Genomic DNA, 17,729 nt, shown 5'->3' with positions numbered 1-17,729 from the left:
GGGTAGCACCCAGGAGGTCCACTGGATTGGTGCAGGGTGGTGGTCTTTAGGCAGAGGCCACCCTGCTTAGTTTTCCCAAGTACTAGAACCCACCTCTGGACTCAGGTCCTGAAGATATACAAGGCATCAGTTTGAGGAGGACACTGGGAGAAGGCAGAGGGTGAGGAGAAGGGGTTGTTTGAGGGCCTGAGCCCCGGTGGACAGAGAGAGATGGGCTCATACTGAACCATGAGATTAAGGACTATTGGTCGTGAGCTCCTTCCAGGATGAGTATACATCTCTCCTACATCTTGGGGGCCATGCCCATGCCTTGTAATATTCCATTGGTGCTGTTTCTCTGGGGCAAGGAGGGAGGGAGAGAAGGATGTATGTATGTATGAGTAGGTTAGGTGGATGGGTGGGTTGGTCAGTTGAAGGACAGTGGATGGATAGATGGGCAGGCGGATAGGTGGGTAAATGGATAAACAGATGGATGAAGGACAGATAGGTGGTGGATGGTTGAATGAGAAATGAAGGCTAAATGAACAGATAGATAAATGGGCAGATGAAGGAACGGATGGTTGAATGAACAAGTGGATGAATGGATAGATGTGTGGACCAGGAGGAGTGAGCCACTGGGCTTCTGTGCCATTGTAACCCCAGCCCATTCACCTTCTCTGTCCACCTTTGGGTTATGACTGTTCTGTTTGCAGACCCCAAAGAGTGTCCTGAGTGTTCCCAATAAGGACACAGTCCACACACAGAATGACGTGGAAAGGCTGGAAATCCGAGAGCAAACGAAGAGCAAATCAGAGGCCAAGTGGAAGTACAAGGTGAGTGTGGGGTGTAGACCTGTGGTAGCGTGTGTTCTGTCCCCAGGAGGTGGGGCCTGAGGAAAGTCTGTGTGAATCTGGAGTGCATGTGACCTCCTATAAGCCACCCTCTGGACAGTGTGGGAACAAAACCGAATGTGTCACCTTCTCCTTGTCTTCCTCCATCCTTTCACCTTCTTCATGGTCTGGGTTCCCATTCCCTGAGGCTGCGCAGCACTCCAGGGTGTGTCCTGCATGCTGATGACTAGACCAGCATTAGCATCTATGAACAGCTTTCCTGGCATGTTCTAGTCCCCAGTTACACCCACTAACAGGGATTGGAATACTAGCCCTCATTCCAGTGGGCTCAGGGACAACCTTGGTCTTGCTTTCAGAACAGCAAACCTGACTCTTTACTGAAAATGGAGGAGGAGCAGAGGTTGGAGAAGTCACCCCTGACTGGGAACAAGGACAAGTTCTCCTTTTCTTTCTCCAACAGAAAACTTCTGGGGTATGTGAGAGCCTGGGCAGGGGCGAGGGTGAACCTACAGATGTCCCATATCACATATATGTTCCCATACTGTGCATGCAATCTACACTACACATAACAAATACTGTGCATCGTTCTGTACCCACAGACGTATCTGTCACATGCACACACCAGTGGACAGTCCAAATTGTACTTCATGTATGTATGACATCATACACACAAACATATACATTTCATCATAACCTCTACCAACACTGTCCATACCAGACATACACCTCACACACCATACATATATAGACATTTATATACCCTCATTGCATGTGCGTGCACGCACACACACACACAGTACATTTGGTTGACACCCTTCAGTGGCTCTTTCCAGAGTCACTGACTCGCTTACTGCCTCTCTGTTGCATGGAACACCTTTGTTTCTGCTTCCAGAACAGTCTGCAGGGTACATGGAGAATACAGCTATAGTGAGGGCCAGCGAGGCAGAGTAGCTGGTGTGAACTAATGCTGAGGATCAAGTAGGGATTAGGGCACAGGTCTCTGAGCCCAGTGGCCAGTAGGGCAAGACGATACAATCTCAGTAAATGCAAGAGTCCACATAAACTTATGGCTGTGATGGATGCCATGGGGAAGGGCGCAGATTTGGGTGTGGAGGGCCTCAGGGGATGCTGAACTGAAAGGGGAGGTGCCAGCTTCGGACCTAGATGAGTCTCACCATGGCCACTGCGGCCTCAGTTTCAGTTGTGGGCAGGAAGATACCACACAGGCACCTGTGCCACATCCATAACCCCTACGTGGTGTGGAGTGGCAGACGTGTCCTGTGAGGTATACCCGTTGCCTGCAGGAGATGGAGAACAGGGCTGGGGCCAAGTGGATGCACTTGTAGTTACTTGGTGGAGTGGAACCCACACGGGCCTGGCCTTGCTACCCTGATTGGATGAGTTTGCTTCTGCCATTTCATTAGAAGTGTCATTTATGGGTCTCAAAGAAGCTTTCCAGTGACATCAGTTCTATGACAGGGCCACGCGTTCAGAATATGCAGACAAAATAGATGAGCCTCTTGAGCCATTTGTACATGCATGTGCACGGGTGTGGTGGTCTGTGCTTTAATAAGACAGCAGGACCACAGCCTTTTCCGAGGATGCTGGAGGCTACTATGGCCTGGTGTGCTCTCTGTCAATGTGGCCAACATTCTGTTCAGCTTGTTGCCTTCCTACTGAGAAAGTCTGTCCTGAAGGTCCAGAGAGGCCTAAGCCTGATCTACTCATGGGGAAAACAGCATCCCTGCCTTGCCATAGCAAGAAGAGAGACACACAATATTTCATAGCCCAGTGGAGGTGCCCTGTGGCTCAGCCCTGAAGTGCTATTTTTTTTTGTTGTTGTTGTTTTGTTTTGTAAAAATAAGTATGCATCAAAAGACATGAAGGTGGGGGCTGGAGAGATGACTCAGAGGTTAAGAGCATTGCCTGCTCTTCCAAAGGTCCTGAGTTCAATTCCCAGCAACCACATGGTGGATCACAACCATCTGTAATGGAGTCTGGTGCCCTCTTCTGACCTGCAGGCGTACACACAGACAGAATATTGTATACACAATAAATAAATAAATAAATATTAAAAAAAAAAAGACATGAAGGTTGGATTTGATTTAAACTCTGGCAGGCTGACAAGGAGGGTGGAGGCTGTGCTTGTCAGAACCAAAGTGGATAGATCATTCCAGAACTTCGGTTGTTTAGGTCTTTCTCCACAGTGCTTGACAGGGCCTCATACCAGGTGACATGGAGGGAAGGAGGGAGCTATAGGATTGGCCATGTCCCTTCCTATGAGCAGACTCCCCCAGTTGAAACTAAGGGTTGCATAGTCCCTGGCCAGCTGCTTGCCTTCCAGGTGGATGCTTTCTTCCAGGTCCCCGTAAAGTTCTTTTGTCTACTAGCCTCAGGGCCCTGGGGTCACCCGCTGACCTATCCCTTCTACTCTAGCTCCAAGGCCCTCAGGCCTCCAAGCAGCCCTGGTGTGTTCGGGACCTTGCAGAGCTTCAAAGAGGACAAGGCCAAGCCCGTGCGCGATGAGTATGAGTATGTTTCCGATGATGGGGAGCTGAAGATAGACGAGTTTCCCATCAGGAGGAAGAAGAACGCCCCCAAAAGGGACTTGTCCTGTGAGTGTGGTGGGCATGGGCAAGAGGTTCCAGGTGGTCTTGGCCAACGCCCCGGAGGCCTCCACTTGACTCCTGTCTGTTGTGCTTTCAGTCTTGTTGGACAAGAAGGAGGCGCTCCTCATGCCCACCACGAAACCGAAGCTGGACTCTGCAGTATACAAGGTGAGCCACCCAGCTCTGCCCTCAGCCTCTGCAGCACGCTTCTGCTGGATGTGCAGGGACATCCACCCTCGCCTGCCATGGACTGGGCTCAGCGTAGGAAGGACAAAGTCTTGCTCAGTCCTTGGCACGGGGATTAGCTGCTCCTCTGGACCTGCTCCATGGAAGATAAATGCAGCAAAGCTTGTTCCCAGGTAGAGGAGTGACAGGGAGTGGTTCCCCGCCATCAGGTTCTTACACTAAGATGACCTCCAAGACTCTCTTGGGGAAAAAGGTCATTGCTGAGGTCCCATGTTTTCTGGGGAGCCCAGGAAGAACATGAACCACCTGCTGGGATAAACTTATCTAGGCCAGAGGTTTTGAGTCACAGCGCCCTGATGGAATTTTGGGGCTTCCTCTTAGAAAAGAGGCAGAGGGTATGAAGACCACTTTAACCTTTGTGTTTTCAAGAGCCCTAGGAAAGGCTTGGCACCCACATCTGTCTCATGAGAGCCTTGCCCATTGCATGAGCCTGAGTCTATCCTGTAGCATTCATTAGGCCAGAGCTCCTTAAAGCTCATTTCCTCTTGAAGGACTCCTCTCCCCCTTCCCCCAGTGTCCTACCCTGACCAGCTGCTCTCTCTCTTGCTCCTCAGAGTGACGACTCCTCTGATGAGGGCTCTCTGCACATTGACACGGACACCAAGCCAGGCCGCAATGCCAAAGTCAAGAAGGAGAGTGGGAGCTCAGCCGCAGGCATCCTGGACCTGCTGCAGGCCAGCGAGGAGGTCGGGGCACTCGAGTACAACCCCAACAGGTGGGCTCTGACTGCATCTGCAGCGCGTAGAGCTCAGGCTGGCCTAGGACTGGTCACACAGTGGGATGCAGACAGGGACCAGCCTCTGATTGCAGAGAGCTGGGCTTGGGGAGCAGCCAGTATAGGCCTCCTTTCATCCTTGATGGCCCCGGTTCGATTCACACATTGCTGGCTCGGGTTTTAAGCACTTCCATTGTTTATTTCTCATCGAAACTTTAGTGGCATTTTCAGGTGTGCACTGACAGCTGACTGAGGGGCACAGGCTACACTTCCTAACACATCGGGGACAGTAGTTCCCTCCCAACTCTCTAGTTTCATGACATCTTAGGACTCCAGCTGTATAGGTGAGGAAACTGAGTTTCAGGGAACTTAGCCTTCTCACGGCCCCACAACTTGGAGGTAGCAGAGGCAGGCCCAGGCTCTGGATTGTAGTTGGTATTTTTTTAACTCTTTGGGTTAAGCAAATGTAACATAAAAGATTGCAACACACCTTTGCATCATTAAACAAATACTCCAGAGTGTAAACAAATGTAACACATCGTAAACTAATATTCCACAACACTGGATTGACCTGACTCAGGAGCCCAACTTGGGCTCAGGGCTGCTAAGGAGTTGTTGGGTACTGAGCTGTGTCCACTTGTGAGTGCCAGTCCCTCATGATCCCTCATATTCAGGAAGGCAAGTCTCGTAGGCCTCTCTTGGATGCAGATGACTGCCTTGGGCAACAGCTCACACCAACTCCAAGGCTGCTCCAGTAGGTGGAGGCCTGGGTCAGGTCTGCTGGTAGATGATATGAAGATTCCGGTAAGGTGGATTAAGGACTTGATTGAAGCAAGCTTTTCCTAAATTAGTTGGCCATATTTTATTTCATAGATTGCTGTTTTGAGCGCAATATCATGTTCACAGTCAGCCAGCCTCAGGCACTTTCCTGGTGGGAGTGAAGCATGATGGGAGGGGTGTGCATGGCTTTGGGCACAGGATCCTGGCTCAGCCTGACATGATGCAGTGAGAGTCTTGGTGGCCACATGGCAAAGCCTAGCTGTGGCCTCTTCCCCATTAGAAGTGACAGCCCCTCCACATTCCAGACTGTGAACCTGTGCAGGACTTCACATGGTCTATGGTGGTGGCAATGCCTGGCTTTTGGGAGGAAGTATGTGTTAGCTAACACTTTGATGACTGATCTCGGGGTCTGAGAGACCCTCTCCTCCAACACCCTGGATTCCCCATGACCTCAATGGAAAGGCATGGGAAGTTGGAACATGGGGTGAACCTGGCACCACCCAGGATGAGGGCAGACGGGGCCTTGGTCTTAGCCATCAGGTACCTTGTTATGGGTGCTGTGGAGAGGGAACTCTGGGTGGCATGGAGATGGAACACAGATGGGGCCATTTGAGCCCTTATCTGTGAGGCCAGGAGGGGGCTGTCTGCTAACGAGAAACCAGAGCTGCCATGGCCTTGTGCCCCAAGTCTGGGGAGAGTGCTCTGCAGACACTGCCTCCATCCTCACACACGTGCCTGCTATGCCTGCCGGAGCCTCGGAGACCAGCCAGCCCCTCAGCCTGCCGCAGGCAGTTCCTCTCCCAAAGTCTCCCATTTGGAGCATAGGTCATTTTTTGATGGTCCATTTGCTCTGTTTTAAGTACTGACTGTTTGGAAAAAAATAGCTGAAGAAAAGGGAGGAAAATATGTTAATTTCTTGAGCCTGGTTTGCTTGGTGTTTACCGCTGTGGGAGAAGAAGGGGATTTGGGTATGGTAATTGGAGGATTAAAGTATTATTTTCCATGCTGACTGGTTAAACTCTTCTCATTGATTCTCCAGCAACCTTGTAGATAGATGGGCCAGCTGGGTCTGGGGTCACCCAGATGGCATGGGTGGGCAGAACTCATGCTCAAGTGGGCTCTCTTGAGGGTCCTGTCATCAGTGTTTAAGATCCTCATGGCGGATTTCCCTGTGATCTGCTTTGTACCTAGGGCTTTGTACCTAGAGAGTATAAGTGAGCTATTTGTTCTTGACAGTGATCTGCCCCTGCTCTGAGAAGTCCATGAGACTGGCATAGCTCGACAGTGCCAAGGCAGCTGTTGGCCTGCGAAACATAGTCCAGGCATTGTGCATGGGCCAGAGCAGGCATTATGAGGGTGGCTTCAGCATTGCTTTCTGCAGAACTCAGGGCTGTGTGACTTGGCCTTCCATTATGACTTCAGCCCAGGAGGCAGCTTTTACAGAGGGCCATGGAGACAGTTGCTTCCCTCTCCTCAGGCTCAGGAAATGTCCCTTGGTCCATAGGGCATTGGCCTAGGAGATAGCTTTTGTCCAACCTTACCTGTCCAGCCCCAGCAGGGCTGTTCCATCTCTTTGACCGCCCCCTCCCCCCTAGGGCCTTTGTCTCTAGAATCCTTGTGCAGCAGCTTTTCCAGGTCCCTGTTAGAGCTCTGCCCGGGTCCCTCAGCCTGTACTCAAGGCGATGTGCCATCTTGAGCAGTAGAGGGAAGCATGGAGGGGACACCTGGTCTGCACAGTGCTGTGTGCTCTCACCGCCATTCATCACCATTCTGGGCCTGGGCCTTGCCATGAAATTGTCTCACACAGCCTCTTCTCAGAGGCCGGGCTGCCTTTTCCTGCAAAAGTCTTTCTGAAGGTGTCCAAATACTGGGATGTCATTCTCGGGCATTCAGGATATAGCAAGGGATAAGCTTGAGACAAGAGGGCTTTGATGCAAGAGTCTCAGGAGAAAAGGGACCAAAGAGTACAGGGTGGGGACAGTGGGAGCCTATGGGCCTCCAGTCCGGACCCTGCTGGAGCTGTACCCTGTGCTGGTAGAACTTTTCTTCACCAGCTAGAGTAAGCCATTCTTTTCTAGGCTGGGCTCAGCTACAGGGCTGCTGAGCTAGAGTAAGTGTTAGAAAGTCCCCAGAGAGAGCTCTCGCTGGGCCAGTTTATCATGGGGCCATGTGCTCTCTCTGCCTGTGCATCACATGGACATTTGCATCCTCTGCTAGACCATGACTCAGAATCCCCTGGGGGGGCCTAGGTGTGGGCATTCTTAAAGCTGTCCAGGAGGCTCTAGCTTAGACAGGTGGGAAGTCTAGACTGGAGGTGAGCAGGCTGGGACAGCACAGGGTGCTGAGGAGGCAGGAGCTAGATCCTATTGGAGGATCTGGTGGAGAATGAAGACTACCCAAAACCTAGCCCTAAGGGTCTCTGCAGTCCAGCAGCAGCCAGGACTCAGGTCCAGGGATAGTGGTGAGCACTACTCCCTGAGCCTAGTTTGGGATGCTCTTTCTGGAAGGCAGGGTACCAGTGCAGCCAAGCAGAGGTGAGGGCATGGGACAGTAGATAAGGGCATTGCTAGAAGAGCACGAAAAGGGTGTAGCAACAAGGACTGCAGAAGAATGCAGATGGAACCCTGTGGGCAGTCTGCATGGAGCTGGAAGAGAGGAAGTCTATGGATCAAGAGAAAGCTTGCAGTATGGAGGGACCCAGAGAGGGGAGCCTGGCAGAGTCGAGGCATGGCTGTGCCTGACAAGAGACGCGTTGTTACAGATAGAGATATGGTATGCATATAGGTGTGCATGGTGGGAGTGCGGGGCTGAGTACAGGTATAAATGAGAGTATACATGCCGGTGTTGATGGAGGTGTAGGTGCAGGTGTAGATGGATGTGTGTGCAGGTATAGATGGAGGTGTAGGTGCAGGTGTAGATGAATGTGTGTGCAGGTATAGATGAGGGTGCAGGTGTAGAGGGATGTGTGTGCAGGTATAGATGAGGGTGCAGGTGTAGATGGTTGTGTGTAAGTGTAGATGAGGGTGCAAGTGTAGATGGATGTATGTGCAGGTGTAGATGAGGGTGCAGGTGTAGATGAGGGTGCAGGTGTAGATGGATGTGTATGCAGGTGTAGATGAGGGTGCAGGTGTAGATGAGGGTGCAGGTGTAGATGGGTGTGTGCAGGTGTAGATGGATGTGTGTGCAGGTATAGATGAGGATGCAGTTGTAGATGGGTGTGTGTGCAGGTGTAGATGGAGGTGTAGGTGCAGGTGTAGATGAATGTGTGTGCAGGTGTAGATGAGGGTGCAGGTGTAGATGGATGTGTGTGCAGGTGTAGATGAAGGTGCAGGTGTAGATGGATGTGTGTGCAGGTGTAAATGAGGGTGCAGGTGGAGATGGATGTGTGTGCAGGTGTAGATGAGGGTGCAGGTGTAGATGGATGTGTATGCAGGTGTAGATGGATGTGTGTGCAGGTGTAGATGAGGGTGCAGGTGTAGAGGGATGTGTGTGCAGGTATAGATGAGGGTGCAGGTGTAGATGGTTGTGTGTAGGTGTAGATGAGGGTGTAGGTGTAGATGGATGTGTGTGCAGGTGTAGATGGATGTGTTTGCAGGTGTAGATGGAGGTGTAGGTACAGGTGTAGATGGATGTGTGTGCAGGTGTAGATGAAGGTACAGGTGTAGAAGGATGTGTGTGCAGGTATAGATGAGGGTGCAGGTGTAGATGGATGTGTATGCAGGAGTAGATGAGGGTGCAGGTGTAGATGGATGTGTGTGCAGGTGTAGATGAGGGTGCAGGTGTAGATGGATGTGTGTGCAGGTGTAGATGGATGTGTGTGCAGGTGTAGATGGATGTGTGTGCAGGTGTAGATGAGGGTGCAGGTGTAGATGGATGTGTGTGCAGGTGTAGATGGATGTGTGTGCAGGTGTAGATGGATGTGTGTGCAGGTGTAGATGAGGGTGCAGGTGTAGATGGATGTATGTGCAGGTGTAGACGAGGGTGCAGGTGTAGATGGGTGTGTGTAGGTGTAGATGGAGGTGTAGGTGCAGGTGTAGAGGGATGTGTGTGCAGGTGTAGATGAGGGTGCAGGTGTAGATGAAAGGACATAGGCAGCTGAGCCTCTGGCCAACTCAAGTTGTAAGAACCATTGGGCGACGGTGTGAGATCTGATCCGATCCATCTGCCCTCTATGTGTTTTCTTGTGACCCATGTCTATTCCTTTCCCAGAGTGTGGCCGAGTATACAGAAGGGCCAGCCAGGCCTTCCCCACTGCTAAGTCACCAGTCCGTGCACACCGCTCTCTGTCATCTGTTGGTTGTCCAGGCCAGGTGTGTGTGCAGTCCTGGGCTTTGGGCTGCAGTTACAGCACCTTGAACTACAAATTGTGGATTGTGGGCTATGAGCTCTAGTCTATGATCCAAATGTCCTGGGCTGTGGGCCAAGGGCCATGGCTGAGTGCCTGTTGTCTCTCTGTGTCCCCAGCCAGCCCCCTGCCTCCCCCAGCACACAGGAAGCCATTCAGGGAATGCTGTCTATGGCCAACCTGCAGGCTTCTGACTCCTGCCTGCAGACCACATGGGGCACTGGCCAGGCCAAGGGTGGTTCACTGGCAGCCCATGGTGCCCGGAAGAATGGTGGTGGCAGCAAAGGAACAAGCAAGCGCCTGCTGAAGAGGACTGCCAAGAACAGTGTGGATCTGGAGGACTACGAGGAGCAGGACCACCTGGATGCCTGCTTCAAGGACTCAGACTATGGTGAGTGTGGCTGCAGGACAGGGCTTCTGCCTGTGGGGAGCAGCACTGGCCAGGAACAGATCAAGGAGGTTCATGGTACATATAGTCCAGACTGTAAAATCCATCATTGTGGTGGTGCATGCCTTTAATACTAGCACTCTGGAGACACAGACAAGGAGGATCTCTGTGTTCTGGGCCACCCTGGTCTATAAAGTGAATTCCAAGGCTAACCAAGACTACACAGTAAGACCTTGTCTCAAATAAAAAAAAACACGATCCTTTGGTGGCCTGGGTAACTAAAGCCATGGTCCATTTCAGAATGTCTTCCCATGAGGAAACTCTGTCCCCATCCACAGTTCACCCCTCCCCCAGCCCTGACCGCTTGTCATGTTCTTCAGGTCTTTGAGGATTTGTTCAAGATACATTATCTAAATGAGTCATATAACATGTGACCTTTTGTGGGTCTGTCCATACTGTGGCATGTGCCAGAATTTCCTTCCTTTTTCAGGCTGAGTAATATTCTTTCCTGTGTGTAGGAAGTGTACCGTAAGTCCATGCATGCATTCATCCCTGAGCCCTTGGCCTCTTCTTTTGGCTGCTGGGAACATGTAGGTACAGGTTCCTTGGTTCCTTTGCCGTGTTTCTGAGAGGGCCCTGCTGGATCATAGGTCACTGTGTATTTAGCTCTCTGAGGTCTTGGCTGACAGGTATCCATTCAACTGAACATTTTGCAGTGACAGAGCTTTGGGGTCATTGTACCCACCCTGCCTGTAAGGTGGAAAAACTTAGGCCCAAGGATGACCCTGCAGAAACCAGCAAGGCTCTGGCCTTCTGCCATGGACACAGTCACCAAGCTGTCTGCCAGCAGAATCTGCCTGACTTAGGCACCTAATTTCTCCTTCACCCACCTCAGGGAACACTCCATCAGTGCTGCTGGTCCAGGCTCCTCATCCACAGGGCTGACATGGGTTTAGTCCAGTGTCGTTCTGGTGGACCCACAGTGCAGGGGTCACTACAGGGGGGAGGTCCCTGAGCCAGGGAAGCTCCAATGACCATGTACGCTACTAGGCAGGCACCTTCTTCCAGTTTGCTAGGAGGATCTCAGGGCTTCAGACAGGGGAATTAGCCCTGTTGCCTCCGTTTCTCACTCCCCACTGTAGCAGCCTCCAGAAGGACTGCGTGTCTCGGGCCCATGAGGGAGCTGAGGAGAGTGATCCAAGTGACTGAGGCTTTCAGGCACCAGGCCAGCCTGGGGTGGGTGTGGCTGGCAGCCTGTACACACACACTCCTGCCAAGCGTAGGTGCCCTTGCTGTGCAGTTCCAATTGTACAGCAAGTCTGAGAACCTAAGGACAGATCTGGGGCCACCACTCAGGAAGGTCCCTGAGCCACTGCAGCACCCCCCGTCCCCAGCCCTGGCTGTACCCAACCACTCAGGGGCCTGCTTTCCCATTGCCTCCTTCAGTTTACCCATCACTGGAGTCTGACGAAGATAATCCTGTCTTCAAGTCCCGGTCAAAGAAGAGGAAAGGTTCAGACGATGCCCCCTACAGCCCCACAGGTAGAGCTGGGCTGGGGGCCTGATATGTGGACGTAGGTGTGGCTCTAGACATGCCCAGAGGAGATTGATCAGCTCCCCATAGGGCCCCAACTGGGGCTCTGCTTTGTGTATTGGGACCTCTGAGCGTAGACCTTACTTTAGAACCTTCACACTTGGGCCCCTCCTTTCCAGAGTGCTGGGTTAGAAGATCTAGGAGGGGCACCAGACACATGCTGGGGTGGTGGGTGGGATCAGGCATCTCCACCTTTCAAGGTTCCCTGCCTACCTAGCTTCCCCTGCCCCGTTTGCTGGGCCTTCCATACTGCCTCATAGATTTCCTCAGCATGGCCCAACCTGGGGAGAGCAGATGAGATATGGCTTCCCATGCAGACAATTAGATACTTGTGGTCCCCGAGACTCAGAGATGGTCTGGGGTGAATGACTACCACTTCCAGCACCTGACTAACTGGTTTGCATTTTCCATGTCTTCCACAGCCAGGGTCGGCCCATCAGTGCCAAGACAGGACAGGCCTGTGCGTGAGGGGACCAGAGTGGCCTCCATCGAGACTGGACTAGCAGCTGCTGCAGCCAAGCTGTCCCAGCAGGTGAGGAGACTGACTTTCCTACAAGAGTAAGTCTGCATTGTGTGAAGTTAGGCTGACCTCCAGACACCTCAACCACTGCCCACTTGTGCAGACTGCCAGGGCTAAGGACTGGCAGGCAGGAGAGTGGCTCCAGGTTCCAAGGAAGTACAGGGGAGCCAGGAACACAGCCTCATACCCCTTACCCCAGACAGGCACTTCTCACTAACAGCATGATTGCTCTCGGTGCCCAGGATGCCCTCACTGAGTGCCTCTGGGGACTCCTCCCATCTCAAGGGTCCTGGCACTTAAGTGGTGCACACAGGCAGGAGCTGTGGCACCTCCACCTGCTCCTCTCATCTACTCTGATGGGTCATTTGTTGGGAGAACTCACAGTGGGCTCACATGGGTCAGTCTTTCTGCCGTAGGTTCGGTGGGAGAGCCCCTCCAGCCACTCCTCTGTGCTCCCTGCCTGGCGGAGCTCCGAGCCCCTTGAAGCTTGCATCTGGGTGGAGGCTGAGCTGACTGTGCCCCACCGTGATGTGTCTGGGGCAGATGATGGGTAGCACACCTCCACACTTTATTCTTAGGAGGAGCAGAAAAACAGGAAGAAGAAGAACAGCAAAAGGAAGCCGACTCCTAACACTGCCTCCCCCTCCATCTCCACCTCCGCCTCCGCCTCCACGGGTACCACCTCGGCCTCCACCACCCCAGCCTCCACCACCCCGGCCTCCACCACCCCAGCCTCCACCACCCCGGCCTCCACCAGCACAGCCAGCAGCCAGGCCTCACAGGAGGGCAGCTCACCTGAGCCCCTACCTGAATCACACAGCAGTAGCCTGGCTGATCACGAATATACAGCAGCCGGCACGTTCGCAGGGGCCCAGGCTGGCCGTGCCTCCCAGCCCATGGCCCCTGGAGTCTTTCTCACACAGAGGCGGCCTTCTGCATCATCCCCCAACAACTCTGCTGCCAAAGGTACCCCTTTTGCCCTGTCTGCCCCTGCCCTTAGGAAGCACACTGCAAGGGGGATTCTCCCCTCCAGACGGCAGGTCCTAGGCATCTGAGACAGTTGTGTCCATGCATCTGCAAGGCCCCCACCCTTCACACGATTGTTTGCTGCTCAGTCATGTGACACAGATAGTCTGAAGTCAGGAGATATGACCTGAGCAGAGCTTATTGATTGCAAACTTCAGGAATCAACCTCAGCTCAGGGCTCTGACAGGCATGTGGTCAGCGTTTGCCACAGGTGAAGCTGGGTGTGATATGAGCTAGGCTGGTGGGTTGAGCCCCTCTATGGCTTAGTGTCATACCAGCCAGGCCTTGTGGCACCCTGTCGTCTCCCTCATCCTGCTTACCCACACTCCAGCCTGGGCCTAGTGGCCACAGTTTGGTGGCATGGTTACTTACTGGTGGCTCTTGAGAAGGCCCTGTTGCCGAGGGTGGGGCCGGGGAGGCCTCACATCCTAGTCCTGCCATCCTGGACCAAGTCTAGGATGCTGGCTGTACCTCCGAGTGTTTGGCTCCATGAGGGACTTCTGAGCCCAGGGCTCAGCTTAGCTGACTGATTTTATAGAGGTGGGTGGGGCTTGGGGGCTGTGGGAGCCCACCCTGCTCTACCTGTCACTCTTGACTTCTTTCAAAAAAAAATCTCTCCTCACCTCTGTAGGAAAACGTACAAAAAAGGGCATGGCCACCGCCAAGCAAAGGCTTGGAAAGATCTTGAAGATCCATCGGAATGGGAAACTACTCCTCTAAGGCTTGGAAAGCCAGGATCCTTCTGCTCTGCTCAGGACCCCCGGAGCCCCGCTACATCAGCCCCTCCCAGGAGGGTGGCTGTGCTGCCTGGCCCAGGGAGGGCCTTGCCTCCTCCCAGCCACCTCTCCCCAACACGAGCATCTGTCCCTTGAGCAGGTGGAGCGAGCGGAGCATGGCCGTCCCTTGTGAACACGGACATCCTTTCTCAAGTTGCTTAGAGTGACCAGTTCCTGAAGGTGGCCCTGCCAACTTAAGGACCATTCCGGTTTCAGGACAGCCTCCAGGCACCCCACCAGAGACTGGTGACCTCTATGGTTCTGCTTGGGAGCATGAGGCCTTCAAGGAAGGTGCAGTGAGCCACGCTCACTAGCCCGAGTCCGAGCTGGCCCCAGGCTGGCAGCCTCCAAAGGCATAAAACAAGGCAAAGGACACAGAGAAAGAGAGGAGCTGTGGGGCAGCGAATGTCCCCTCCCTCCCTTCCTGAGTGAGTCGTACAGCACTTGGCCGGTGAGGAGAGGTCGCCCCAGCTCCCTGGCTGGCAGGTAGCAGGCTAGATAGCGGGTGTCACACCCCAAATGCCTGCAGACATGTGGGGTTGTCAGGACCCACAGTTAGGTTGGTGTATTAGTGGGTGGAGGAGCCACTGTGGGGTCACAGGGGAAGGGTGACAGCTCAGCCACGTCTTAGGGTCCAGGGGACCCAGGCTAAGCCACGTGGAGGGGCCCCACTCTGGAACAGCACTTCTAGGCCGAGGCACCCTGCCCTAAGTGGGCAGATGGGTGGGCAGGGCCACAGGGCTGGAGCCAGCATGGCAGCGCTTGTCTGAACCCCTGGGTGGCATCATGAGCATGGGCCATCCCAGGTGGCGTGTCCACCCATCGACACAAAGGGGCTGGGTTTGTTTCTCAGGCAATCCTGTATTTTCATTTTAGATGTATTTCCGGAAGCATATTTTTCATAGAATGTAGCGTGTAAATAGCTTTTTAAATGACTTCTTTTTTATAAGAGCAAAAGTATCTCTAGGAATTTCTTTCTATAGAGTCCTTCATTAACCTTTATACGAGTTTTTGCTCCCCCACCCCGGCTTTGATGGACAGCCGGGTTCTGACTCCACCCCCTTTTCTTTCTTTCCTTTCCTTTTGTTACTCTTCTTATTTTCCTCTTAGGAACTAAGGTATTGCCTGAAAAACAACGGCGCCTGCGCAGCCTTACACTCTGTCTCTCAGAGCGGATAGTACAGATCCCTTCCCACACGCCCTGCAGCCGCGTCTCCAGTCTTACACCAGCTCTTCGCTCTCCTTCGTGTGTGATGGGGGTCGGGGATGCAGTTCTTTTACTAGCACCTTGTGAAGTATTTGTGTTTCGTGATGCTGTAATTTATTAATGTTTGTAGCTTTTTATATTTGTACATTTCTTATGAGGTTTGTTTCTACACCCGTTACCTGGATGTGTTGTCCATGAGGAGATGCAGCTTGGCGGAGGCCTTATCCACTCCCACTTGACCTGTTTGGAGGGACGCCATCCCCAGGGCCCGGGGCTGGGAGAGGGGCATCTCGCGGGCCCCAGGCTTACTCAGAACTGGTGTTTTTAAAGTTTCCTTGACCCCGTCCTTGTGAACATTTCTATAATCTTAACCCGGGCATCAAGCTGTTCTCTCTCCTTCTCTTTTTAATTTTATTATTATTTTGGCGACATGTACATTTCTAACAAAGTTTATCGTGGCTATTAAAGTGTTCTATTTCCCAGTTCATATTACTCTTGTATCGAGTCCATGAGGTCTAAGGCAACTTAGACCAAAGTTTTAAAAAAGTAAAAATATTTCAGGTTTTGTACAGAACCATGTCTTTGTCGTACTTGCCTCCTTCCCATACCCTTCTGTCACCCGTGGGACTTGTGGGGATGGGGCCAGCTCCCCTGCCTGGGCTGTGGGTGCAGCACTCCCCAGGGAGAGCCTCAGGCTGGACTCCAAAGCCACCATGCCACTCAAATGTCAAGCAGGGGTGTTCATTCAGAAGAGCTCCTAGGGTTCCAAGCAAGGGTGGCAGCCTGAGGCCCTAGTCCTATAGCCCAGCCAGGGCCCAGTGCGAAGGCCTCCAATCCCCCCAGTATGTGAGGCTCCTCGACTCACGTGGGCTCTGGCCAGGTGCATCCCTGGGGTGCATCTTTTGGCCCCCGTTGTTGTTACTTGCAGCCAGCCAACAGCAGCTGCCTTTCCCATTCCCTGAAAAGTCATCACAGAGTAGCCATCGTGGAGGCCAGGTGACAGAGATGAGGCTCGCTTTGTTTGGGGAGGACGCTGATGGCAGCAGGTGAACAAGAACAGGTGTGAGTCTCTCAGACCACACCTCAATGTGTGAGAAAGAAGGTCCAGTGACAGGAAGTGACTCTGTCCTCTGAGCAAGACCCTGCGCCCTCCCAGCCCCATGTGCTCCTGGGTTTCTATTTTCTTCATAAGGAACTGGAGGCCAGTGTGTAGCCAAAGTCATCCAGTTAAAAGGAGATAGCGCGAGACTCTATCAGTGCCCTAAGCCTGCCTGGAAACACTTGTCCAGGGGATGGATATGGACTGGTGGCTGGGATTCCTTGTGCCTATTGACATGTAACATATCACGTGACCTTGGGTGGGCCCCTTTTCTTTAAGCCTTGTGTTCTCTGGTGCCTGCTGGATGCTCAGAAGAGAGGGTCCAACCTGAGCTGTGGCTGCGTCAGTCCCGGGGTAGGGTGGGAGGGGCCACACAACCTTTTCTGTCCCTGGGTGGGGTAGGGTGCTACGCAACCCTTTCCATGGGGGGGTGGGTCTCAGTGTTGCCACTAGGTGGCACCTCGGGCTCGTGCTGAGCTACAGGCTTCAGGCACCTCTCATGCCCTCAACTCCAATGAGCCGTGGTCTGGTCTAATGACCCTTCACCCCAGAGATTGCCCCCACCTCATCCCTGAAGATAGGAGTCAGCACTCAGCCCTGGTGCCTCCATGCAGCCACACCCCATGGCCAACATCTGGGCCTCACGCCACGCTCAAGTTGACAAGCTTGGAGCCCAGGATTCCCGCAGCATGTGGCCGTGAGGGCTGTCAGGGAGCTGAGGATCCTGGGTCTGGGAAGAACTTCCCAACGCCATCCAGTGTTTCCCAGGGCCTGGCTGCAATCCATGCCCCCTTCCAGCCAGCCGGCTTTTGCTGTGTGCCAGGCAGGCTGTATGTGGCCAAAGAACACAGGAGGACCTACGAGGCCCAGCTCCTTCACTCTGAGTCACTGGCTTTTGTGAGTTGCCAGGAAGAGTCCTAGTGCAGCTCTGTTGGAGATGACACCTCCCTGTCAGCCAGACCTCAGGCTGCTCAGACAGAACCATGGACCAAAATGAGGGACCATGGCTAATTCTGAGCAGGCCCCAAGGAGCCCACATTGAGGATTTTGGAGTTGGCCCCAAGTAAGCAGAGGGAGCACAGGTGAGCCGAAGGCAAGGCACTTTCTCAGCCCTGCATGTTCTCATCTTCTCTATGCATATGGCAGGGATATCAGCAAGACGGTGACCCGGTTTACCCCTGTGTGCCCTGCTTATTTTGATACCTAGGTCCGAACCTGTTGGCAGAAATAGATCTAATTGGGAGCCCGTGGGGGTAATGCTCAGAATGAACACCAGGGGGCAGGGCAGGGCTGGGAACAGGCCAGTGACTGGCAGTTACTTCTCCCCTAGGGCATAAAACAAAGTTACCCGAGCTGGGGAAGGGGACAAGAAAAATGACATCGATTCGATCAGTAGCTGCCTTAAGCACAAGTGTCAAAAACATCTCTTATACACATGACACAACCACTCTGAAAAAAAGGGGAAACCGAGGCACAGTGTCTGCTAGCACAGACGTTAAGTGAAGCCTAATCAGTTCCGTGACTCTTGGGTTTCTACTCTGCTGCAGATGGTGCCCAGGAGGGCAGCTTTCAAATTTCCCTGAGGCCTAGGCCC

The 17,729-nt window shown here is 53.1% G+C and overlaps 1 protein-coding gene across 1 annotated transcript in view; it reads left to right on the top strand.

Moving 5' to 3' along the window:
* Phf2 (PHD finger protein 2) overlaps positions 1 to 15,604 on the top strand; it is a 77,456-nt gene extending 61,852 nt beyond the window's left edge. The window contains exons 13-22 of the mRNA XM_057787537.1: positions 693 to 812; positions 1,187 to 1,302; positions 3,267 to 3,445; positions 3,537 to 3,607; positions 4,240 to 4,400; positions 9,645 to 9,916; positions 11,360 to 11,455; positions 11,930 to 12,039; positions 12,606 to 12,993; positions 13,685 to 15,604. Of these exons, the coding sequence (XP_057643520.1) occupies positions 693 to 812; positions 1,187 to 1,302; positions 3,267 to 3,445; positions 3,537 to 3,607; positions 4,240 to 4,400; positions 9,645 to 9,916; positions 11,360 to 11,455; positions 11,930 to 12,039; positions 12,606 to 12,993; positions 13,685 to 13,773 (1,602 nt within the window). The 3' untranslated portion in view covers positions 13,774 to 15,604. The remainder of the gene's footprint in view (positions 1 to 692; positions 813 to 1,186; positions 1,303 to 3,266; positions 3,446 to 3,536; positions 3,608 to 4,239; positions 4,401 to 9,644; positions 9,917 to 11,359; positions 11,456 to 11,929; positions 12,040 to 12,605; positions 12,994 to 13,684) is intronic.
* The last annotated feature ends 2,125 nt before the right edge of the window (positions 15,605 to 17,729 follow it).

The sequence above is a fragment of the Chionomys nivalis genome, chromosome 13 (assembly GCF_950005125.1).
Source record: "Chionomys nivalis chromosome 13, mChiNiv1.1, whole genome shotgun sequence".
In the NCBI taxonomy this organism is placed as follows: Eukaryota; Metazoa; Chordata; class Mammalia; order Rodentia; family Cricetidae; genus Chionomys; species Chionomys nivalis.
This window is presented reverse-complemented; position numbering and strand designations above follow the sequence as displayed.